The sequence below is a fragment of the Exophiala xenobiotica genome (genome assembly GCF_000835505.1).
Source record: "Exophiala xenobiotica strain CBS 118157 unplaced genomic scaffold supercont1.7, whole genome shotgun sequence".
In the NCBI taxonomy this organism is placed as follows: Eukaryota; Fungi; Ascomycota; class Eurotiomycetes; order Chaetothyriales; family Herpotrichiellaceae; genus Exophiala; species Exophiala xenobiotica.
In genome coordinates this window covers 1,858,477-1,881,482 of record NW_013562488.1, presented here as the reverse complement: position 1 = coordinate 1,881,482, position 23,006 = coordinate 1,858,477, and the positions used below count along the sequence as shown (strand labels likewise).

General features: G+C 52.1%; 10 protein-coding genes across 10 annotated transcripts; 5 read left to right on the top strand and 5 right to left on the bottom strand.

Annotated features, from left to right (window-relative positions):
* Positions 1-265: 265 nt before the first annotated feature.
* On the top strand, positions 266-2,940 carry PV05_11383 (uncharacterized protein). The gene has a single exon (XM_013454863.1). The coding sequence runs from the start codon at positions 656-658 to the stop codon at positions 2,291-2,293; it is 1,638 nt and encodes a 545-aa protein (XP_013310317.1). The 5' UTR covers positions 266-655; the 3' UTR covers positions 2,294-2,940.
* Positions 2,941-2,946: 6 nt separating this feature from the next.
* Positions 2,947-4,677, bottom strand: PV05_11382 (uncharacterized protein). The gene has a single exon (XM_013454862.1). It carries the CDS (start codon positions 4,544-4,546, stop codon positions 3,158-3,160), a length of 1,389 nt encoding a protein of 462 aa, XP_013310316.1. The 5' UTR covers positions 4,547-4,677; the 3' UTR covers positions 2,947-3,157.
* A 199-nt stretch (positions 4,678-4,876) lies between these two features.
* Positions 4,877-5,587, top strand: PV05_11381 (uncharacterized protein; the record flags this gene model as incomplete). The annotated part of the gene is made up of 2 exons (XM_013454861.1): positions 4,877-4,963; positions 5,027-5,587. 2 exons carry the CDS (start codon positions 4,877-4,879, stop codon positions 5,585-5,587), a joined length of 648 nt encoding a protein of 215 aa, XP_013310315.1.
* A 2,634-nt stretch (positions 5,588-8,221) lies between these two features.
* PV05_11380 (uncharacterized protein) lies at positions 8,222-11,065 on the top strand. Its single transcript, XM_013454860.1, has 3 exons — positions 8,222-9,130; positions 9,181-9,435; positions 9,488-11,065. Exons 1-3 carry the CDS (start codon positions 8,748-8,750, stop codon positions 10,185-10,187), a joined length of 1,338 nt encoding a protein of 445 aa, XP_013310314.1. The 5' UTR covers positions 8,222-8,747; the 3' UTR covers positions 10,188-11,065.
* Positions 11,066-13,905: 2,840 nt separating this feature from the next.
* Positions 13,906-16,147, bottom strand: PV05_11379 (uncharacterized protein). Its single transcript, XM_013454859.1, has 2 exons — positions 15,714-16,147; positions 13,906-15,655 (listed from the first exon to the last, which is right to left on the bottom strand). Exons 1-2 carry the CDS (start codon positions 16,072-16,074, stop codon positions 14,532-14,534), a joined length of 1,485 nt encoding a protein of 494 aa, XP_013310313.1. The 5' UTR covers positions 16,075-16,147; the 3' UTR covers positions 13,906-14,531.
* A 148-nt stretch (positions 16,148-16,295) lies between these two features.
* Positions 16,296-18,681, top strand: PV05_11378 (uncharacterized protein). The gene has a single exon (XM_013454858.1). The coding sequence runs from the start codon at positions 16,490-16,492 to the stop codon at positions 17,225-17,227; it is 738 nt and encodes a 245-aa protein (XP_013310312.1). The 5' UTR covers positions 16,296-16,489; the 3' UTR covers positions 17,228-18,681.
* Positions 17,214-18,802, bottom strand: PV05_11377 (uncharacterized protein). Its single transcript, XM_013454857.1, has one exon. The coding sequence runs from the start codon at positions 18,388-18,390 to the stop codon at positions 17,317-17,319; it is 1,074 nt and encodes a 357-aa protein (XP_013310311.1). The 5' UTR covers positions 18,391-18,802; the 3' UTR covers positions 17,214-17,316.
* Positions 18,803-19,003: 201 nt separating this feature from the next.
* On the bottom strand, positions 19,004-20,362 carry PV05_11376 (uncharacterized protein). The gene has a single exon (XM_013454856.1). It carries the CDS (start codon positions 20,237-20,239, stop codon positions 19,256-19,258), a length of 984 nt encoding a protein of 327 aa, XP_013310310.1. The 5' UTR covers positions 20,240-20,362; the 3' UTR covers positions 19,004-19,255.
* Positions 20,363-20,483: 121 nt separating this feature from the next.
* PV05_11375 (uncharacterized protein) lies at positions 20,484-21,637 on the top strand. Its single transcript, XM_013454855.1, has 2 exons — positions 20,484-20,712; positions 20,760-21,637. The coding sequence occupies exons 1-2, from the start codon at positions 20,603-20,605 to the stop codon at positions 21,526-21,528; spliced, it is 879 nt and encodes a 292-aa protein (XP_013310309.1). The 5' UTR covers positions 20,484-20,602; the 3' UTR covers positions 21,529-21,637.
* PV05_11374 (uncharacterized protein) lies at positions 21,270-22,942 on the bottom strand. Its single transcript, XM_013454854.1, has 2 exons — positions 22,197-22,942; positions 21,270-22,144 (listed from the first exon to the last, which is right to left on the bottom strand). Exons 1-2 carry the CDS (start codon positions 22,842-22,844, stop codon positions 22,088-22,090), a joined length of 705 nt encoding a protein of 234 aa, XP_013310308.1. The 5' UTR covers positions 22,845-22,942; the 3' UTR covers positions 21,270-22,087.
* Positions 22,943-23,006: the final 64 nt, after the last annotated feature.

The window sequence follows — 23,006 nt, the reverse complement described above, 5'->3', positions numbered from 1 at the left end:
GGACCTTCTTCTTTCGCTTCCTACGCCTGCTGTTTGCTAGCTTTCCAATCTGCAATGCTCTGTAGCGCTCTCGACATCGCAGAAACACCACGGGATATAGCATAGTTTACGGCCTGAATCCTTGCCCAATATCTGGTGCTAAGAATAGGTGCCGGGTTTGGCAAGGCTGGCGGATCCCCGGCGTCTGTCGATACCCACGAGCCCACTTCCTTACCACCCACGGCTCATGGTCCAAAAGCATCGTAAGGTTGACAATTCCATTGGCATTTGAGACAATCCCGGGCAGAGGGGTCCTGGGACCCATGCGCGACCCATACACGTCAAGTCGGTTCGTCAGATTGCCGTGGTCAATCAATCATAGTTCGTGCGACCTGCTATGCGTCATGATTGGCTTTTGAACGTGGCGCAAGCAACCACACCCGAGTCTGCCGGATTGTGTGAGTAACAACGACTGGGCACCAGGCACAGGTGCCAGGCGACGAGGCAGACCAAGCGGAGCAAGTCTTCTTCGTGAGGAGTTGTAGAAGTTGACTTCCTGTTTGTGCTTCATCATGTGAGTCTCTTACATGCGATGGACTGATGAGCTGAATTGCAGCAACGCCTGCTTCGTCAATACCACCGTTGTCCTTCCATCCGCGGCGCCAGCAACCTAACAATGCCCTTCCTCTTCAACGGAGCACGAAAGTGCCAGAAGTATGCCAATACTACGACTGGTCCTGCTCCTGTCTATGCTCCGAACCCTCCACCTCCCCCGTACGCATTGAACACATCCAATACCCTCAACCAACAACCCCAATGGGCTACGCAGCCTGGTCCTCATGGCGGGCTGGGCTGTTACATGGCTTCGACTGTCTCTTTATCAGCCCAACAGGGCGCAACAGAAAATCCATACCGACCTTTACAACCGCAATACACCTGGTCTCACCCCGAGCCTCCATACATAACTCCCTCGACAACTCCTGCAGGCGGCGACTTGCACAGAAAAATCGATGACAAACTGGGTGATGTTATATCCCTGATTGATGAAGAAGCCTTTACCGGCTCTGCCCGAGAGCTAGCTATATCTATACCTGACTCTCCTGCACCCGAGTACACCGAACCATACTACTTTTCTGAACGAGATGTCAGAAGTCAGGGAAACGGCCATGCGCGCCCAAAGAAACAAAGCCAGTGCAAGCAGGTCAATGTCTTCTCCAAGCTCGACCTATACCTCAATTCTCGACTACCAGCTTCCTTACCACCTCTCCGAGTATACATACCCACCTATCCTCTTCTGTGTCTTGCAGCACAGTATTCAGCCAGTGCATACCATTCACCCCAGTCCCCCTCTGAACGAAAGGATTTTGTCTCCGCAGACAATCGCGCCGGCACGAAGACCATGGTAATCAAAAGCATTCCATGCGACGACAAAAACACTGTTGTCTTCGCCATCCGAGGGACAAGCATGCTCAGCATGCGCGACTGGGGCATCAATCTAAGCACCGATCCGGTCTCGCCAGCAGGCTTTCTCGACGATCAAGGCAATCTATGTCACTCGGGATTCCTGAAAGTCGCAAAAGCCATGGCTCGACCGATCGCTACGAGACTGAGGCAACTACTGGAAGAAAATCCTAATCGAACAAGTTGCTCACTGCTCATCACCGGACACAGCGCCGGCGGAGCCGTGGCGAGCCTGCTGTATGCCCACATGCTCGCGACAACAGTGCAATCCGACCTGAACATCCTGACAGGCTGCTTCAAGAGGGTGCACTGTATCACGTTCGGTGCGCCGCCGATCAGCCTCCTACCTCTGCAAAAGCCCGACACCGCTGATGGCCGACTGAAGAAGTGTCTTTTTCATTCATTCATCAACGAGGGCGACCCTGTCGCGCGGGCCGAGAGAACGTATATAAAGAGCCTAGTGGACCTCCTCTCACGGCCTGTACCACAACTGCAGCCGAGCAAGACCACGGCGTCACCACTGACCATGTTGGGCGCAAGTATGTCACGACTCGATCTGTCGTTAAATCCGAAGAAGAATAATCAGCCTGCGAGACCGAAAAAGCAGCTAGTGCCGACGAGAAAGATGTGGTGGGAGGTCCCGCCTGCGACATTCTCGAATGCTGGGCGTCTGGTCGTGCTGAGAGTCCCGGACGGTGGGACAGATGGTGATGTCACGGCGTGTATCGTCCGCGACGAGCAGCTACGGCAGGTCATGTTTGGGGACCCGCTGATGCATGCGATGGATCTGTATGCCAGGAGGATCGAGACGCTGGCTGTAAGAGCAGTTACGGGCAAAACGGGCGTTTGCTGAGACCGCTCTGAAAAAGCACATTGATGACCATTATGAAATCTTTGATACCCTGAGTTTTGCGTTGGAGCACAAATGGCTGCTTGGGACAGGCCGCTACTTCGGGCACGTGATAGTGATGGGCGAAAATATAACACGAAAGAGAGAAGGAAAATGGGAAAGAGATATAAATACCCTGATATCCGCTGTTGCTGGCTCATGGAAATGAAAGCGGTCAGCCTTTCGGACAACTATCCTTGCCAAAAAAGGCAATATGACGGCAGTAATCGTGTTGGCACAGTCAAAGTAGACGCGTTCAGAAACCCTTGTGGAGAGACTTCGGAGTCCTACCTAAGTGCAAGGTCTAGGATCCCTCGTCTGGTCACAGTCCAACAGGAGGGACTTTGATGCTATGTTGATGAGAATATTGATGTCCTCAGGGATGCGTGGATCTAGAGATCGTGAAATCTGGTTCACACGAGCAATGAAAAGTCTCCCGAAAGACTTGGACGGGGACGGTCTTCTGCAAGGAATATGGTATGAGCGCGGAACAGAAGTGACAGTACGCACGCAGAGACCAAATTGCTGCAATGGTAATGGAAGTGGCGCTTTGTTCTGGATGGACGTTTCGATTGAACAGAGCGCCGACATCATGCGGCAACATATCTGGGAATAGTGATGAATATACCTTGAATGTCCAGAGTGATTACTACCTACCCCAAGCGCTGGATGCGTTTCAGCTGGCTTAGTGCAATGACCGAAACCGTCAAACTTCGCAAATGAAAAAGAAAGCTCTCCCCAAAGACCATTGCGCATCGCCTTTCCACGGGAGAGGATCACACCTATACCAGAGTTGCCGGCCCAGCTGATCGGTGGTGATGCGTCTTATCAGGCACCCACGAACTTGACCCTCTTATGTCCCGGTGGTCCGAAATTGGTAGTGCGAGGATGTCGGTTGAGAAGACGGCTGCGGAAGTCGTGCAAGGAGGTCGGCTTCGGTTTTGGAAGATGCTCGTGAAGTAGCGCCGAGGCGGGTTGCTGACGGGTCGAGATTGACGAGGTCTTTGCGGACTTGGCTTTGTTGAGGTTCGAGTGGGATTGGGATTGTGGTTTTTGGGCGGTGGTTCTGATCGCCGAGGTCGGGATGTGTTCTGACGAGAGGGATGTCGTGGTTGGGTTCGTCGCCGATGGTTCTGGGAGGGGCGCTGAGTCGCTGGGTTCTTGCAGTGTGATGGTTGATGAAGGAGCTGGGACTTTGGTTTCGCGTTCGGGTTCAGCTTCAGCTTCAGGTCCAGGTACCGTAGCACTATCTGGCGTACTGGACAGATGTTCGTCTGGTGTTTCCGTACTTTCAAGCTTGTCGGCATCTGCTGCGGTTTTGCGCTGGCAATCCATGTCCGCCGCTTCAGGTACAGACTTGACGGTGATGGTATCCTCTAAAGCCTCGGGACGATCTTCCAGACTTGTGCTCTGAGGGTCATCGACAGAGTCCACGGCTGCGGAGGTATCTGCACTGGCCGATGCCGCCTCATGCGATGTAGCGGCATTGGTCTCTTCCAGGGGCGGGTTGGTAGTGGTAGTAGGTATATGGGTAGCATCGACCTGGTCACCTACAGCAGTGGCATCCGACGCGACTCCCTCGTTGACTTCCGCTTCGGCCTCTGCCAGTGCCTCATCCAGCGTCGGCTGTGTTCTTGCCACGTCGACGGTGTCGGACTCGAGTATAATGCTCGCGTCGTTAGCGACGTCTGTGGCTGCCTTTCTTCGTTTACGACCGCTGCCGCGGCCAGCACGAGTTGGCGCTCCCCGGGCCTTCTGAGGAGTTGCTTTGCTGCTGAGAACCTCGGGAGCATCATCGTCATCATCTTCGTCTTCGGTGCTGGGGATTTCGTTGTGAGTTCGGGGATACTCCGCCGGCGTCTTGAACGTTTCGAGTATGGAGTCCTCCGGCTCGTCGCTGGCGAAACGCTTTCTCTTGTTCGCTGGAGTTTTGCCGGGCGTGTAGAACGTTGAGGGCGACTTTAAGCGCTCGGGTAGTTCTTTCTTGTCATCTGCCGCCGGCGTCGCGTGCTGGGCTAGTGGCGATGGCCCGATTTCTATGGTTACTCGAGAAGATTTGGAAGCCGTTGCGCTCTTGGATTCTGTTTTCCTCGGAGTGCCGCGCCCTTTCGAAGCTCTGGTCACTGATGGGGACCCTTTCGCGCTGGATGTGTTCTCAATCCCGGATGAGTTGGGCGTCTCGTGGCCCAGCTTTTCTTGAAGTCTTGTGGTCACCATCTCGGCACGCTGTGATTCTAACCAGGTGCACCGACGCTTTGGGAACGCACACAAGGGGGTCTGATGTACCTGACTAGCCCTCTGTTCGCTGTCGGCTCCGAAAGCGTGCCGTGTGCTGTTCTATGAATTGTTGGCCAGGAAAAAAATCGCTAATAAGATTTTATGACGTTAACGCCATCATCCGCCATCTTATCTAATCTGGCATTACCCCCTCAAGTCCGTAGTCCCAGTGACATCTACAGGTGGCACCCATCGAGAGTAGATCAGATACTGTAGCTACCTCGTATCTAAAAGAGTGCATATTAAGATCATAGATCTTCTGACACGTGCATGTCCGCTTCGCTGATTTTCCGGTTGACCACTCAAGGCGAGCACAAACACGGCCTTTCGGATCCCAACGCAATATTGGCGCGGAGAGTGAGCGGATAGCGAGATCTGGCGGCAACAGCGTACAACTAACGCATCTATTGCAATCTTTAGGAGATTTTGAAGAGAGCAATATCGACGGGCACATTGCACAGACCTAGCAAGCCTCAAACTTTTGGAAAATACGACCCTCGCTTTGCAATTATCCGCTTTAATTTCCATCCAGAACTCTCTAAGCCACTTCCTGCAACATTCAGAGACTACACGGCGAAAATGAGCTCGGTGGCAAGAGCCAAGTCGCTTGACCATATCGTGTTGACGGTTAAAGATCTTGATGCCTCCGTAAAATTTTACGAGGAGGTTCTGGGCATGCAGCATACTTCATTTGGAGCAGCCAACCATCCTAGTATTCAACGACACGCCCTGAACTTCGGGAGGCAGAAGATCAATCTCCATATCAGCGGAGAAGAGTTCGAACCCAAAGCCCAGAACGTGCAGCCGGGCAGTGGTGACTTGTGCTTTCTCGTGGAAGACAACGTGGACGACGTGCTTGAGCGATTACAGGAGAAAGGTATGGACGTGTTAGAAGGCGGACAAGTGGTGCAGCGAACGGGTGCTCAAGGGAAATTGCGAAGTGTCTACGTTCGTGATCCGGACGGGAACTTGATTGAGTAAGTAAGCCCAAAATATGTCTCCTTTGCTTTGGCTTGAGTGGCCTAGAATGGACAGCTTAGTGACAATGACATCTGTCTGGCGGTAGGCTATCAAATCTGGTTCAGTAATTGCGAGCTCAGACAAGTTTGTCAGGGATAAGCGAGTGACGACCTACAAGGTTAAGGATGTGCTCGATGTTTTGGGTGGCTTTCGCAGAAGGAAACGCAGCAAACCCTAGTCCGACAAGCTGGAAGGTTAACGGCCGACCCTGTAATAGTGTTGCCTCAGGCAGATCCAGCTCTCTATTGTGGGCATTGAGCAAATACCCACGGGTCGTCACGACAAAGTCATGGTGCGCGATATAGTAAACACCAGAGCAGCACGATTGAGTGTCTCCTGGCTAGAGTAGCAGGGCGCATATGTTTGTTCCCTCTCCCGTGACGTCCCGGGACACAGCGACCATTCGGACCTCTCGCCAGTCACAACCGGCATCGCAGGATGACGGTAGACAGCAAAGCGTCGTAATCGGCCAATAGGTGAATGTAATGAAGAAGAAAGTCTTCACACAGAGCCCAAGCGTCAAGGATGGAGAGCTTCCATAATTCTCGCTACTGGAGAGACTGTGGAAGTGTCCAGGCTTTACCGGTGGCTGGAGTTGTCAGCTGTCCCACATGTCCTGCACTTCGGAAGTCGGGAGATGTAGCAACCAGCAGCGTCGGCGCGGAGTTGAGAGGGCTACGGATCGAATAGCCCACCAAATGCTGCTGTCAAATCATGCAGAGTAGTGCTGAAGTATGATCAAAGCTCTGGGATCAGGAACAGATATGCAAAGCAGCGGGGGGGAGTTGGCCTTGGTGGATTTGAGTTGTTGGGTGACAGGCGGAAGCCAGCTGAAGCACGCCGATGCGAAGACAAGTAGATGCAGGCTTCAGTCACTTGTCGCAATCCCAAGAGAGCTTGCTTATTCCAGCGCAAGAATGCTATCGTCGAGTGGCAGACGGACGAGTCTAGCCCATCAAGAAGACGTTGACAAAGGAAGACAGAGTACAAAGAGGTGTCCGCGAAAGATCGGGGCCAGCAATCAACAGTTTTGAACCTTGATGAGGTGACATGAAGCCTTTGACCGGGGTCCATGGCCGACCGCATCCATGTATGAAAAGATGTCCGGTGGCCTGACACAACAGTCAGGGGCCTCGCGTAATTAGATAAGTGCGGCATGGCCATTTGGATTAGTGGTGGCTGGCCGTGCCGTCTGGGCCTTTGGCCACAATCCCCATGATGGAAACGGTAGCTTCTGCCGGGTTGAGATATCCGGGCAGGGGACTTCCAGGTTGTCTTCAGGCATAAGATACGGATACAGTATTGCCATTTTAGCTCGACGCCGTCAGGAGCCTGTCGTTGGTGAAGCTGTGAAATCTGCGCGCAGGAAGATGTGCTGTGATACCATGATGCACTAGTGTGTGAGCCAGCCGTCAAGGGCATACAAGGGCAATCCAACTGTTCCTACTGGATCTTCTGGATCTTCTGGATCTTTCCCATCTAACCGTGTTGCTTGGGCGTGGGATCAATCACAATCCTGTGCCTCGCGAATTCGTCAAACGTCAGACGTTGGGCAGCTGTTGTGTGGCAAGGAAGACGAAGGACGATCAGACCCTCAACCCTTAGAGCCATAGTCCGTTCGTACTCGTACGCATAGCTTCAAGAACAAGCTCCAGATTTGGATCCCTTTGCGGGCATCCGAACCCGCCATGCGTTCGTCGAAGATGATCTTGGTACGGAGTACGGAGGTGCTCGGTATACTTGGCACGATAAATGCGAACGATGGTGGGGAGCAAGTGGGCTTACATAGTACAGTATGGTGCTGTGGGTGCTAAGTACCCTGTACCACCACCACAGTCACAAGTACTTGTAGATCACGATCAACTCGCCCATCCATGGTCCTGCCAATCTTTGCTGTTTCCTGTCATGGTCGAGTACGAATACCTCATAGTTTTTATCTGATGTCCAACTCTGTCGACCATCTTACATCAGTGATCGTCGAACTGATTGCACAACAACTTGGGCACCGATCTGCTGTTCCCAGTAAACACGCGCACGGTCCTTGCCAATGTAGTGCAATGTCCACAGTTGTGAAGGATCCATTCTGCCATGTTGCAATTCGACTTCGGCTTCTCGTCTCGACTTACCAGAGACCTTCTGGATCTTCGCTAAACAGGTCGCGTTACCCACCCAAAATCTCAAAAGCACCATGCACCTTGCCGGAAACTACCCATGGCGTGACAATCTTTGGTTTGACGGCTTGCTTGTCTTGTCCCTGCGCCCCTGGGGAACCTCGACCAGAATTTTTGTGCGCCGTCTCCCAAGCTGATGGGCGCCCGGACGATCTTCTCCCTCCGCCATGGTGTGCCAACTCCTGTACCCATGCTCTTGGATGCATTAACCTGCGATCACTGCTCCAAAATGACCCGCGCCGTGTCCTAGAGCATATGCTTTGACTAAATCTCGCATTAGACCGGATCTTTTACCAGCTCCTGTTGCGGTGAATGGATGCCCTGCACTGCTACTGGCCATGGCTTCTTATGACTCTTCCAGAGCGCTTGATGTCGTCGATTGACATCCTGAGGTCCAGAACGATCCCCGGTTCCGGCTTGGTTGGTGGTGGTGAAAACCCAGCTCGTCTTGAATTCGCATCTCGAATTCTACGACTGGCCAACGATCCTGGTCTTTCAGCCTGAGCGGGCCACAGACAGGGACACATCTCGTACCCCTTCCACACAAGAGATTGGCATTGATGACCAAAGTCCTGGAATCCCATCGGAGGACTTCGCTGCACCGAATTTCGGTCATCTGCTGTCGCCTCGTTCGGGAACACCATCTGCTATCCCTTCTGCCGCCCGTCCCAGCTCTTCATCTCATCCTCTCAGCTCTGCCACCGGTCCCGCCTGTCCCCGCCCGTCGCTTCTTCACGCCACCAAATCTTCGATCCAGTTTGTCAATGCTCGGTTGCCATATTTGTGGCGTCCGTCTTGCTATCCAGGCTTTTGACGTTCACCCTGTATGCATAAGGCGCCCAGCTATACATCTCCAATGCTGGAATTTCATTGACAGACCACGACTCCTTCGAAAATCCGTGTAGGCAGTCACTGTTACCATTGTACCGAAATCGATACTCCCAAATATCATGACTGCTGTGTTGCACCGGTCAGATTCTGCTCTTCCAGCTTTCGGTCACTTCCGCCCTTCTCATTGCTCGTCTACACCGTATGAGTCGCAACAGCAGGTGATGGATCCCCATCACTACGGTTACCGAGCTCCGACGAGAACGGTCAGCGACGATACTAGTACTACTTCAAGCATTACATCGACGTTCCATGGTCGAGCTCCTCAGCAACCATATGTACCATTCTCGAGTCCATCCTCGTCCACCCCTAGGACGCCCATACCGCCTCGAACATTTCCCGAATATTCAGGCGCAACACAGCAACCACCGTCAGGGCCCTTTCTACCTCTCGCTCCTCCGATCTCCTCTCTTCCCACAGCTGCCTCTTTGGAGCCTATAACGAGGTAACGGGAAGGCTGCTTCGATTTCTAGCATGACAACTAAAGCTATGTAGGCCTCCATACAGAGCACCAACTTCTACATTTCCAGCCAGCACTCCTCAACATCAAGTCTCGTTTACAGCCACAAATCATGAACGCCTAGAGTTCGACGCGTCAAGTCAGCACCATCGTCAAACAGATCCTTCATTTCGAGCACCCATCCAGACCGAATTTCCAGGTACCAGTCGACAAAATTCCAGCAGATGTACGCTGTACATCAGACAGCAGCCTAGAGCGGCTCGGGCAGGACCCGACGGGAAAGATAGAAGGTACAGTCACTTCAGCTGAGTTTCGAGGTTAAATATCTGATCAGTCAATAAGGCCAATTGATCCGCCTCCAATTCTTCAGTTGATGATGCGCGATTTCGACCCGGACAATGCAGGCGATGTGGCAGAGATCAAAAATCAGTGGTGGATTGTGTACTGCAGATTGGTGGCAGCAGACAATCCAGGTCAAGACGTAAGCACTATGCATTATCTTCGGGATGATGGTCGCAAAGAAGTGCAGCGACTACTTCTTGGAACTGCCGTGGCCAGCCCGACAGTCACCTTGGATGACCCTGATCCACCAACAATGCCTCACCATCCAACAACGCCGCCTCCGCCTCCGAGTCCGACCATTGATAGGTTCATCCGACCGTCTTTGGACCGGCCAGTCAAAAAGCCTCAGGACCCCTACAAGGTTCCAGGTTGTTTCTTCATATTCCCCGATCTATCTGTCAGGAGAGCAGGGGACTACCGGCTTCAGTTTACACTAATGAAAATGGAATCGGCATATCTAAATCAAGGCTCGACTGTGCCATGCGTGGACTCCACCATCAGCCTGCCTTTTCGCGTCGTCAATGCGAAAGACTTCGATCAAGTTCAACCCAGCACCGACTTGGTGAAAGGGCTTTTAGCACGCGGTGCAGGGTTCCCACTGAAGCTGAAGAAGGGCAATCGGGAGGGAAATAGGCGCAGAAGGCATCCTTCTGGAGATGGATCAGATGATGATTCCTACTACGACGACAACTATGATTGAATCTAATGCCAGCGCTTTGATGAAAAAGTTTCGGCTGCGGTGCTTTGCCGATGACGAAAATGCCACGACATGAGGAGTAATGACATGTTTTTCGGGAAGGATGGACACGAAAAAACACACAGGACATAGAGCAAATGACGCAGGACGGCCTTGAACCGCTCCATGGGATCGAAGGACAGACTCCAATGTCAGATCGCCAGCCCTCTGTCGCAGCTGTCTGAAGTGCGCGGACCTAGGTCACAGGTCGCCCTGATCCCCAATTAAAATGAGCAGGTCGTCAAGAGCTTGTTGCCTGGAACCAAAGAACCAGGCTGAGATGGCCCCCTGTCGTTGATTGGGGATTCTCCAGGTGACACGAGATCCGACTTGCAGCAAACAGCACGTGGCATGTGTTGAGATGTGGGCCAGATCATGAACCATGATCCCGAAATATTGAACAGATTGGCGCGCACCGAGAGTAACGCGAGGGATCCCGAGCTCTGAGCGACGACAGGGCGTGAACTTTGAAAGAGACTAAGACCAACTTAAGCTTTCCCACACTTTTCCGCCTGGCCGAGAAGCAGAGGACCGGTGTTGAAATGGAGAAGATGGCATCGACATGACAGTTAAGCGAGCTGGCTGAAAGCGGAGCCGTACGACACGAGACTACACAGTATTCTGCAAAGGCAGTCGGGGTTGTAAGTCTCCATAATCGTAGCATATCCGAATGTCATGAGCAAACCCACTCTCCACAGCGCTGGACTAAACGGGTACCACTCCTAAGCTGTTGAGGTTAGGTCAATTCCATACCAGTGTGAATGGGACGTGCGCCAAATTCCCAACTCAAAGAAGAAGGCATGGGAAGAGAAGACGAAACTTTTGTCGAACGCATATCGCTGAAACAAAGCCAAATTCCCCTTTGGAGGTGCTGCATATGTCAGCCTCGTCCATATTACTGTGTACCTACTACCTAGTGTGTGAGTGTGTCCCCATAACAAGAATGGTGTGAGGTGGAGGTCCAGGTGGATGGATGGTTCTTTTGTCGGCTAAGATCGTTCCAGACCCATCTCGCCATTCACGTCGCCCAACCGATCGAGAGACTGTGGGCCGACGGCCAGTCTAGACCAGATCGTCGGGCTGTCCAATGATCCACTTCCATCGTAAGCGAGGCATGGCCACCAGCCGGACACCCGAAGGACACCAAGCGAGATTATTTCAAGCTTGTAATAGACGTACCTTCCTTACCGTAGAATGCCAAGATGATTCGTCTGTTTGTACAATTGACACTGCGAGCTTGATGATGACGACGCGGCCCCCTTTCGATGCGACTGGACTTTGTTCGCCGCGAACTCGCGTGAACTCGGAATTCCCGCAAAAATAAAGAGAATAATGTCAGAACTGGACATTTATGGAACAAGGGCGTCCAAAAGCTTGAGAGAGCATTTCCCCAGTCCACGCGTCTTTCTCAGCTGACCGGCCCTGGCCTGGCCATTTCGACTACTTGAACAACACGGAGCAAACGGTATCAGCTTATTCTTGAGTTCGGAAGCCAAAGGAGAGAAAAGCCTGCAGTCCTTGGCAGTCGCAACGACATGGCATCCTAGCCGTCCCATCGAACCATCTGTCCTTCGTCAGAGGGGGCCGAATGATCCGAACAAACTTGAGAGCTGTGTTGGTGGGCCGATATACTAAAATCGAGCGGTCAACATTGTCGAGTTCAGAGGAGCCCTAGTTCGACTCTGCCTACCCTTGCGGATACCAGTGAGTTCACAGTCAGGTCCCGAGGTCGCAGCATTCCTGGAACAGCAGACAATACCCGAGGTACCTAGGTTTCATGCAGTGGTTCGAAAACCTTTGGTCGATTTCCCAAGAAGGTCACTCTGCCCAACTTTACTTACCTCACCTTCTCCCCTGCGTTCATCTGCAAGGAGTTATCTTATTGACAGATGGATGTCAACCGTAGAGGGAGAATTTCTCTAGTCTTAGAGCCCCCCGACATCCCACTTACCTTCAGACGACTCCAGGACATACCGCAACCGCGTCACTTTTAGAGAACAAAATGTGTGCATAATGCACGTCAACTGATGTTTGCAGCACAGGACAGGTGCGCAGACACCATCTTACTTTCTCCTTCTAGTTTGTGGACCTTAGTACGGCACCTGAAAGGTGCAACAACAACGTTCTCAAGGTTCATCCCCCAAACATTTTTCATGTCGACTTTTCATCCTCGCTTTTTCCAATGCTCAATATTTGCACTTGAAGCAGCATCGGCCCTCGTGGAGCAATTTCGTGTCTAGGTCAGGAAACGGTTGTGTATTCCTCACTCGAACTTCTTGCGTTTCTTGGATCGCTTCTGCATTTCTGAAGCGAGAAAAAAAAGACAGGTGGACGAACCAGCGATCCCGCATCCGAGAATCTCTTCTGGCACAATCCACAGGCGTCAGGTGGCAGCATAGGCACAAGCTGATTGCCTGTCCCAGTTCGAAATACGACGGCGGCACGAGGTTTCCGCTCTTTGCGGTGACAATGGAAGCTTTTCCAAAGTTCAGGTCGACAACTGACAGTTTCAACCATCGCCCGTGGCAACTGATCAGTTGCATGTCCCAGTGCCTGTCCCAGGGACGATACATCAAGAATAAGATGAGTTCGTGTGGACAGTAGGCCTTGTACCTACAAGTACTAGTACCAACGGGACAATTCGCTAAACAAAGATGGATGCCGTCTTGACAGGTCTGACAGAAGTATACCCTTGCGTACTTCTCTCATGCTTTCTCGCTCTTCAAACTGGGACATACTATTTGTATTCCGTCAAGCACAAGGCTTGTCAGGGACCGAAAGACTCACACCTCTTTGTGAGAGACTTTGCTTCTTTCCCTTCTTTTGGACGACTGTGCCGCTTCAGGCAACGGTAGAACTGTGTTCCGCATATACGGCACCTCGACTAGTCACTATGGGAGACCGGAAACAAACGGAACAACTGACCAGGACCGAGATGATCAATGGAGGGGGGCTCTTCTAGCATCCGTCCACAGCCCGGTTCAATCCAGGTTCAATCCACCAAACAAATTCCGGGAGCTGGATCTGCCATCGAAATACGAGGAAGCAGGAGATTCGTTAGTGCATCACTCCAGGTGGCCTCTGCGGAGCGAGCCCAATGTTGCTGGGCTTCCGTGCCCAACGCCGAACATGCGTCTACTTGGTGCGGTCATTGGATAGGAGAGGGCAGGGAGATAGCCCCGACTGCAGGTCCTGATGAGTCACTTTTGATCGAGTGGAGTTGTCGCCCCGAGGACGTTAACGTTGCGGTTGGGCGGTGCGGTTCACATTCAGGGGACACGAAGCAGGTTGTGGAAGGACAGTCTACGTCGGCGTAGTCAGTAGAAAAACTAGAGGCACGATCGGTCTCTGGCCTAGAATACTAGTATCATCACAAGGGGCAACAATCACGCGCGTGAGAAGACATCTGCCATAATCCCTTCTCCTCCGATCTCACATGTGACCTGGATGGATGATCGAGGAAATGTACACAAGTAATTCCGGCAAAGGACGGCCGGGGAACGTAGGGCTGTGGATCAAAAGTCATGAGACAACGTAAACAGCAGGGGGCATTAGGGGAGAATAACCAGTACGGAAAGTCGTCCTTGTGGTACCACCAAGTACCGGAGGAATTATGAAAGGCTCGCGGTAGTTCTCTTTCCTTTCCAGAAAGAAATGTGTCTCTTCGACATACAAATTGTGACCAATGTTGAGCGGTGAAATGCTTCTCCCTTCTTATTCCGACAGCAATATTTCGCTGCGTTGTATACATATTCAGAAGTACTATACAAGTGACCGTCAAGGTTCCATGACTATCTCCTGTCTCGAAGTGTCTGGGAGTGAGATCCTTCTTGACTTGTATCTGGAGAGCAGTGCTATGCCCCAATGCCGGCTGATCCTAGACGTGTCTCGGTGAGCGATCAAGTGGTGCACGGACGGGACCATTTTGTAAGTAGAAGAGATTTTTCGGACAGAGTGGCTGTCGCATTCTAGCAGTTCTCGAACTCGCATAAGCGTTCAGAAACAGGTCCGAACCTTGCAACTCATTAGTCCGGTGGTAGTGCAGCGCTGGGCACTGGACCAGGATAGACGCGTGAAGGATATCATCCCCTGACGCCGCTGAAACAGTGTCTGATGCCACAGCTTGCCGATTATATACGTCGTGACTAGGAGGTTGATGCTGCCTAAGAGACTCCAGTCACTTCGTCAACGTTGCAGGAGGTATTGTTCCTCAGTATATCTTGAAGGATTGGAGTCCTCGCGGTTCAACTTCTTTCGAAGTGCCAGATTTTGTCGAAGCACTGTGCTCCATGTGTGCTGGCCTCGTCTTCAGTCAGGATTTTTAATCTTCTTCGATCGCTCTGACGCTTTTTTGGCCTTGTCCTCATCTGGTTCAAGAAACCAATTGTCCTCGGAGCTTCTTGTGACAAACTCGTCGTTGAACCAGTGTTTCTCAAATCCGTCAATGTAATCAACCCATTTCCCGTCCGGGTCTATGCATTGGTCCTGGAGGTCTGACTTGGCAGTGGAAAACCATAGAAGCGCTTCTTTAGCAAGGCCATGCTCCCGCAGCAAGAGTGCCAACCTCAGATACCGCTTCGTCTTGATGCTAGCATTTCCGTTCTCCAACGCGGCGCTAAGCCCCAGCCATTCAATCCCCACCCAGCTCTTTGGCTTCTCTTTGCGATCGACAGCGACCCATTCGTCGTTCTCGTCCAGATGGTGAGAGAGCCAACCATCCCTGGCAAGGTGATATAGTGCAAGCCTGACACAATGCTCTCCACTGCCGTCCATTGCAGACATCGTCATGAGAGACACCCAGCGGTCCGAGAACTTCTTGACCTCGTTCGGTAAAAGGAGTAGTTCATGAGCAGCTTCAGGATCTTTCCATTTCTCAACCCCCTCACGGACCGCCCTTTCCAGATCTTCTTGGACTGGGTCCCCTTCTGGATCGTGCTTGTCGAAATGCGACAAATAGTGATTCGCCGCTGAGAATACTAGCTGCCATGGTGGCCTGTAATTCTGGAATATCTCAGTCCTTTCCATGGTTCGTTTGCTGGGCTCGAGCATAGAGTCGAGCTTCTTCGCCATTAGATAGTTGTCTCTTGCGACCTCTTTGGTATGGGACTCCTGGGTCGTGAGGAAGATCCAGACTGTCATTGTGCGCCAGTCAGTCATCTTCATCGCATGCTGTTTGATGAATTCAGCTGTCCGGCGTTGCACCTTGCCATGCTGCCCGTACTCGAGAAAGGCCACCTTCAATGCGGCCTCGACTTCGCCTGCCTCGAAAGCTGCGCAAAGTGTATAATACCCCAATCGTTGCCACCTCTGCCGGTTTTGTCTATGGAAATCTGCTTCACCAAACACTTCGAAGATCCGAGGCAGTATCTTTGGGTCTGTTAGTAATGCGACCTCGTCGTAACTGAGAGCTTCTTCGTATGTACGGATCCATTCTGAGGAGATTGCCGGTCAGCCATGTTTCTTGTTAAGGGGTTGGGAATGCCTCCATACTTTGGTTTATTGTTGACAGCTTTATGGCTCTATCTGCTGCCGCCTTTGAGCGCTCCAGCTCGGCTCGTTGGTGATTGAATAGCTTCACTACAATTGGAATAGACCGAAACCCGAGCTCTCCCAGCCTTTTGGCAAGTTTGGCTGTTATGTAGTAGTCTTCAGCGTGCGACTTTTCGTCCAGCTGTCGAAGAAGATCGAACCTCCGTCTCGCTGGCCTGTAGTTCCGCGGAAGCTTTGCCCTGCAAGCAGTAGATGAAGACCATGGCCTGGCAGCATGGTAGATATACGAGACCGCCAGAGATCGGGACCTGCTAACATTGCCGAAGTAGGCTCGGAGATATAGGGGGAGAGAAGCTTGCATGTCGTGCTAAGGGTCGCCGTCCCGGTGCCATAGCATTGTCGAGATTCTCCTAGATACCTTGACTCAGGTAAGTAGGTCGAAGGCCGTGCAAAATCATGAGAGCCACATTTCGATTCATTCCATTGCGGAGAAAACGCAGGCACGCGGATGCGCCAAGGCTGCGGAGAACGTACTGTAAATACGTCCTGAATGTTCTTACCTTTTGAAATATCCATCGTCCAGTACCTTCTCTACACTCAGTCTCAGGCTGTTGCACACTTTCGGATTCTCATTCTCAAGGAATGAGCCAAGCTCCGCACACTCCGACTGCAACTCGCTTCGACGCACGACCGGCGCAAATGTTCCTCACCATAGCCTGACGACTCCCTCCGAACACCAAACACCAAATCAAATCAGATTTTCCATCAGAGGCAAAATGCCCGCTCCAGGCGGAACCAAGCGTGTTCGTGGGGTTCAAATCTACCGGCCCTTCATCTACGGCACTGAAGCCATTCCCTTCGATCCTGAGAACAGGCCTAAAGATGCGCCACCCGATCACACGCATAGGTGGAGAGTTTTTGTCCGAGGAGTTAACAACGAAGATATCTCATACTGGCTGAAAAAAGTCCAATTCAAGTTGCACGACACCTACGCCAACAGCGTACGAATGATTGAGAGCCCACCGTTCGAAGTGGAAGAGACAGGATGGGGTGAATTCGAGATCGCAATCAAGTTCTATTTCGTGCCAGAGAGCACTGAAAAACCACAGCAGATCTGGCATGGTCTCAAATTACATCCGTATTATGGAGACGTTGAGCAGCAAAAGAGGGACCGAACCATGATCAGCAGTGTTTGTTATGAAGAAGTTCTCTTCAACGAGCCGGTGGAAGCATTCTACGAACATTTGACTGGAAGTGCTCAGGTCGTCAAATCGAAAGCTGGAAAAGGGGGCAAAGGCCAGATCAAAGGCCCACCAACAGCAGAAATACCTATGAGAAGTAGCGGAGGGAACAAGTTCAGTAGAGAGGAAGAGAGTAAAGAGCTCGACAGGCTGGGTGAGGCGGTAAAGCAAGTGCAGAAGCTGATTGCGGAAGAGAAGTCCAAACTGATCAAGGAGGAAGCAAGGCTACAAGAACTGGAGAAGACGGAGGGAAAGCCTATCAAGAAGAAATGAGTTCCCAGCAACGGCATCGGACTGCCTGCGAGGGCGTATACTCCTTGATTGGACTTCGAAGGGCGTCGACTTCTGCCGGACTATGTCTTCTACAGCTTGGGTCCGATAAAGGTGGCCTGCTTGACGAGTGCGACTATCTTCTCAGCAGCACTCCAGCTCAGCTCATATCCTCGACCACCGGCACCATACCCGTGCAGAATCTTCTTGTCCCTGTTAATGGACTCAACCTCGATCCGATAACCGCCTTCACGCCATGGCCTCCTGCCGACATTGTCTTTGACAACATCAAACTTCTCCACTGAGTCGACGAAATCAGGGAAGTATTTTACAGATTGCCGAAGGAGTTCCTTCCTGGTTTGTGGCCTAGGTCGCTCTTCCATGTCACCAATCTCTTTCGTCCCGCCGATAATGGTCCCACCATGGAGCGGCCGCGGAATCAGGAACGACCAAGTCCCATCATGATTTTGCCTAGTCACCGTCTTGCCATATTCCTGTCTTACCAGCACAGTTTGACCGCGGATGATTTTCACCTTGCCGTCTCGATCGAAATTTCGACCAGAGCAGTTTACGATCGTCGAGACCTTTCCCAGACCGTTCTTCTCGGCGAACTCGAACGCTTCAGCCGCACTTGTTAAGCGATGCTTGACGACTCGCCCATCACTCGCCAGGAAGCGATCAAGAAGCCACCTGCTGTACACCGGAACATTGATGCAATAACTTTGATACTCGCAGCCCCATCTGACTCCAAGGGGTAGTTCTTCCTGCTCCAGAACGCGGAACTCATCATCCGGCCCAGCATACATGTCACCCGTCTTCAGGGACAGGACTGCCTCGGGTGGATCCTCCAGATATTCAACGCCTGGCATGAGTTTGACGCCGGCTTCGGACGCAACTTTTGCGATCTCTTTCATGATCTCTGCCGTGCGCAGGGCCATGTCAAATTCTTGCTCGAGCTGGTGCGATGAGCGCGGAATCGGCCGGTAATGCGCGCCTGCCCACATTGACGCATAGTCTGCGGATGGGGATGCTGTTGTCGGTGTTTCGGCTGCTATGATAGTGATGTCTGCTCGAGGGAACTCGGTTCGCATGAGGTTCGCAACAGTGAGGCCGGTAACTCCAGAACCTATGATGATAATGCGCTCCAAAGGATGATCGAGCGACATTATCCAAGGCTAGCCTGGAGAACTGTAGATAGGTGGTGGATGACCACACCTCACTTTCATGCGTGTCGAGCTAGTACCCGTCGTCTTGCTCTGCGGCTTGGGAAGAAAGTGAAATCAACGCGGCGTGTATCGTCAATGAATTCCTTCAATATGGCTTCCAAGTCGTCCAGAATATAGATCCGCTCGTCAGCCTCACAAGGCGCCTTTCGGCTAGGGACTTTGAAATCGACAAATCTGGTTGTCGTTGCGGAAAGGCGTAGGAGGTTTGCAGCCCAAGATAGTCTACAGCAGCCAATCGAAGTGATATTGCGAAGATACCCTGACCATGCACGACATTGACCGTCTCTCTATGAGTAGTGTCATAGATTGTGTGGAATAAGCTGTGTTGGTTAGAGAGATACGCATGTGCTCGGGGTCGAATGATGGCGATACCGAGTATCCGCACTTCTGCCGCATTGGAGTTCCGTGCCTGATAGGCTATGCCGTGCTGGTATCGGCTGCAGCCCAACCGTGCCCTGATAGTCAGGCAGAGTAGGGCTATATATACCGGAGTGATGAACATCATAGGTATTAAAGACGATATCCCCTACGCGATTCAGTCTGAATTACTGACTAGAGAAAATAGTCGTACAATTGTCTAGCTCAATACTCCTTACGGCTCAAAGCTTATGGCTAGGTACCGTAGGGAGTTATTGCAAGGCTCTCATCATCCTTGGTATTGCGGTGACTTTGCTAATGTTCAATATCCAAAAATGGCGCACAACGGCTCGAATGCCGTCGTACTCGCGCAAGCTTTCTGAAGTCTGTACTTCTCACTGTCGAAACACTGCCCGACAAAGCACAACGCGCGCAGGATAGCGTGTCCTCATATAGCAGTGCCCCTCTCGAAGCTCTCCCTGATGTCCACCGTATACCGATCATAAAACCTGGCCAACTTCATATTGAACTGCTTGTTCTTCTCATTGATGTACGTGACATCTCCTCCTTCCTCCTCACGGCCTCGTGCGCGCCGCGCCTTGAACCTCGCCTCTTCCGCCTTTTTCAAGTCCGATACTAACCGATCCACATTTTCCCGCTTGGGCTTCTGCTCGATGAAGCCCGTAGAATCGTGATCCGCGTAGAACCGTCCGTCCTTATCAATCGCAACCAGCTCTCCGTTCTCCATCTCCACGATTTCCAACCCGCCAGTGCGGGCTGCGTTCTCCAATATCTCGGCTTTCTGACGCTCGTACTCCTCTCTGTTCTTCCCACCATCTTTCAGGGCAGATTTCTCGAGTTCGCGGATCTGCCGGTCGTACATCTTCGCCGCTTCGGCCGAGTAGTCACTGAAAGCGTTGTTCTCGCGCGCAGAATTCTTGCGATCCATTCGCTCGTCCCAGCGCTCGGACTCCTCGATGGTGTAATCCCACGCGCGCTTGCGTTCAAAGGCGCCCTTGCCTTCATCCTCTTCCGTGTCGGCTTTGAGAAGGTTGTGCGATGCGATGGCTGATTTACGCGACAAACTGGCGAGCACGCTTGGATCTATGGCGGAGCGGTTGGCTTCGGCTTTGGCTTCGAGAAGATTTGATTTTGCGGATGCAGATGCACGGGATTTGAGGGCAGCGAACCGGGCGAGTCTGTCCGCGGCGGTTGTGGAGGGGGCGTTGTTCGAAGAAGTGCCAGTGGTTGTCTCAGTTGTGCCTTCTGGCGCTTCGATGGACGTGGACTGTTCAACGTCCTCCGTCTCATGCTTGGCGTCGTCAGCGATCTTTTCAGGTTGGTTAGGTTGCGTTGACTGCTCAGCAGCACCATCTGTGGTGGCCACCTGTTCCGGGCTTGGGCTGAGTTTGCGTCGTTTAGCAGGAGGCATATTGTCGTCTGATATAGGTTGTTGCTGTATAACAAGTGGAAGCTAAGTGGCAGAGAGTGTGAAACGAGCGACTCGAAGGCTAACCGGGCGATCAACGTCTACAATCGTCCCTGAAGGTGTAAATGGAGTCTTGTCAATGGTGAAGCGTCTGGCATCAGAAAGACCGATAAAACGCTAGCTCTCGCCAGACCTTCCTTTTACAAATTTCGCATCGAATACGTCAGTGTTTGAGCCAAAAAGTTCCCGGCGATCAGTCCACGGCTCACAGGACAATCGTGCTGCGAAGTCAGGTCTCCTGATACTTAGCTGTAAAGCTCGACGATAGCCTTTTAAAGGTGTAAGAAAGCTGACGGAACCTGAATAATGAGTCAAGCTGCGAAGAAGAAGATCGTAGTTGCGGGCGGCAATGGATTTCTGGGTTCCCGCATATGCAAGTCCGCAGTCGCTCGAGGCTGGGACGTGACCTCCATAAGGTACGTTCGGTTCGATCACTTCCTCCGCAATGCTAACCTCCATTCAGTCGCTCTGGAGAGCCAGCATGGTCATCCGTCACCTCGGAGTCGACTCCTCCTCCATGGTCGAAGTCTGTCAACTGGGCTAAAGGCGACATTTTGAAGCCTACCACTTACACTTCACACCTCAAGGGTGCTGACGCGGTCGTACACACCATGGGCATCCTGCTCGAAGCCGACTACAAAGGGGTCCTATCTGGCAAAGAGAGCGTCTTCTCCGGCTTGTCCAGAGCGTTCAGTTCCTCAAAAGCCGGTAGTTCGAACAACCCTCTCGATCGGCAGCCAGGAGATGAACTTGGGAAAGGAGAAAAAGACGGACAGATCACATACGAGCTTATGAACAGAGACTCCGCCATCGCTTTGGCACAAGAGGCAGAAAGAGAAGGTGTGAATACATTTGTTTACATCTCCGCTGCTGCAGGCGCCCCCATACTACCTTCAAGGTACATCACGACGAAACGCGAGGCCGAGAGCACGATAGCGAGTAATATGATCAAGTTGCGAAATGTGTTTATTAGGCCAGGATTCCTATACGACAGCAGCAGAAAGTTCACGCTACCTATAGCGGCGTCTGGGATGGTAGGAAGCACCGTGAACAGTTTGGTGGGAGGCAACCTAACTCGGATATTTGGTGCTGCTGTGGAAAAGCCGCTGAAGGCAGATTTGGTGGCCGATGCTGTGGTCGAAGCCATTGCGGATGACTCGACGAAGGGAGTGGTAGACACTCAGTTGATCGAGGCGCTGGCTGCAAAGGCATGGCGTCGGACTATGCTGTAATCCCGAACGGTCCTCAACTTAGTCTGTATAAATAATTGAGGTTGGCTCTACCTGGGAAAAAGGCGTTGCGCGTAGGAAGGTTCGTAGAATGAATTCATTGTCTAACTCATTCATCAACCCCGAACATAGCGCTGGCACAGTGGACTGTAGCCAAAGCTCTTGATTTTGTATTAGTTGGCGTTGCCGTAAGAAACTCGAGAAAGCCTCCAGTCGGGACTCAGCCTGCTGGCCAGCCGCGTGTTCCTTCGGTCTCCTGGCTCCAGTCGCCAATGTCATAGTGTCGCATTCTTGACCTTCTGTGTCGAGTTCTATCATATACACCCTCACCGGACGCCGTGGACTTAATCCAAACCCCGCTATGCTAATCACATCCTGAGTGAAGATCCGAAGGTAAAGCGCGCAATTGGGTGAAAAGGGCGCCTCATAAGAGCATGGGGCCCTTGAAAAGACATCGAGAATTTTGTACAAAACATGTGGTGAGCATGAGGATAAATGACACAGAACTGCCGGATACGTGTCGGTGCGCTTGTTCTCCGCCTCGTTTATGATGTTTGCGGAATTATAGGTTGGCCTTTTGGGTCTCTTCGGGAGGCTCGAACAGGACTTTACGGGTCAACTAGAAAGCTGTCAATAGAAGTCATCGTCTGGGAATCCGGACATCCACTTACTGCCCATGCACCTGCAATTGAGGCGACAATTCCACTCGAAATCAACATTGGCTTCACGCCTCTTGTGCTCTTGAAGATGGCTCCGCTCAAGGCGCCGGCCACTATGCTGTTTGCAGCATCATGCTTCCCCCGATAGTAGCCAATCGTGGAGTTAATACCGTTGTAAACCATCGCAACCACACCGGCAGAGTTACCAAGAAAAGGTCCTCTTCTGGTGATGCTGTTCAAGACACTGTTTAACCGTAATTTCGGAGGGGCCGACGCCGGCGTGCGATTCAAGCCTTCTATTAATCCCCAGGTGCCGCCAGTAGTCAAAGCTGTGAGATATACGACTCCTGTTCCGTAACACAGGTCGTCCGACCAGCCGCGGGAGGGCAATATCGACCGAGAGCCTGGAAGATCTGATAATGCTGATTCATCTAAGGAGAGGTAGTCGAGCGTCTGTTGATTCAAGCCAGCAAGGGGGTGTAATTTCGAGGCATCGGGAAGAGATGCGGCTCCTAAGAGTGACGAGACATCTGTTGTTGCGACAGAGGGATCGAAAGGCGATGATGCGAAGCCGCCAGCTGAAGGCGCAGGCATGGAATCGTTTCCATGCGGCTCCGGCTGCTGTTTCCTTCTGCCGCTGAAGGCATCCCAGACAGACATTGTGAGATGGAGGTATGGAGGATTGGCAGATAGAGGTAAAGGGATCGATTAGGTGGCGCAGTGGCAGCCGTGAATGTGTCGCGCAATGAAAGGTGCCAGATGAAGCCGGGGAGAAAACTTTCCAAAGAATTCCGCATCAAAATCGGTGTTATTCTATTGGCA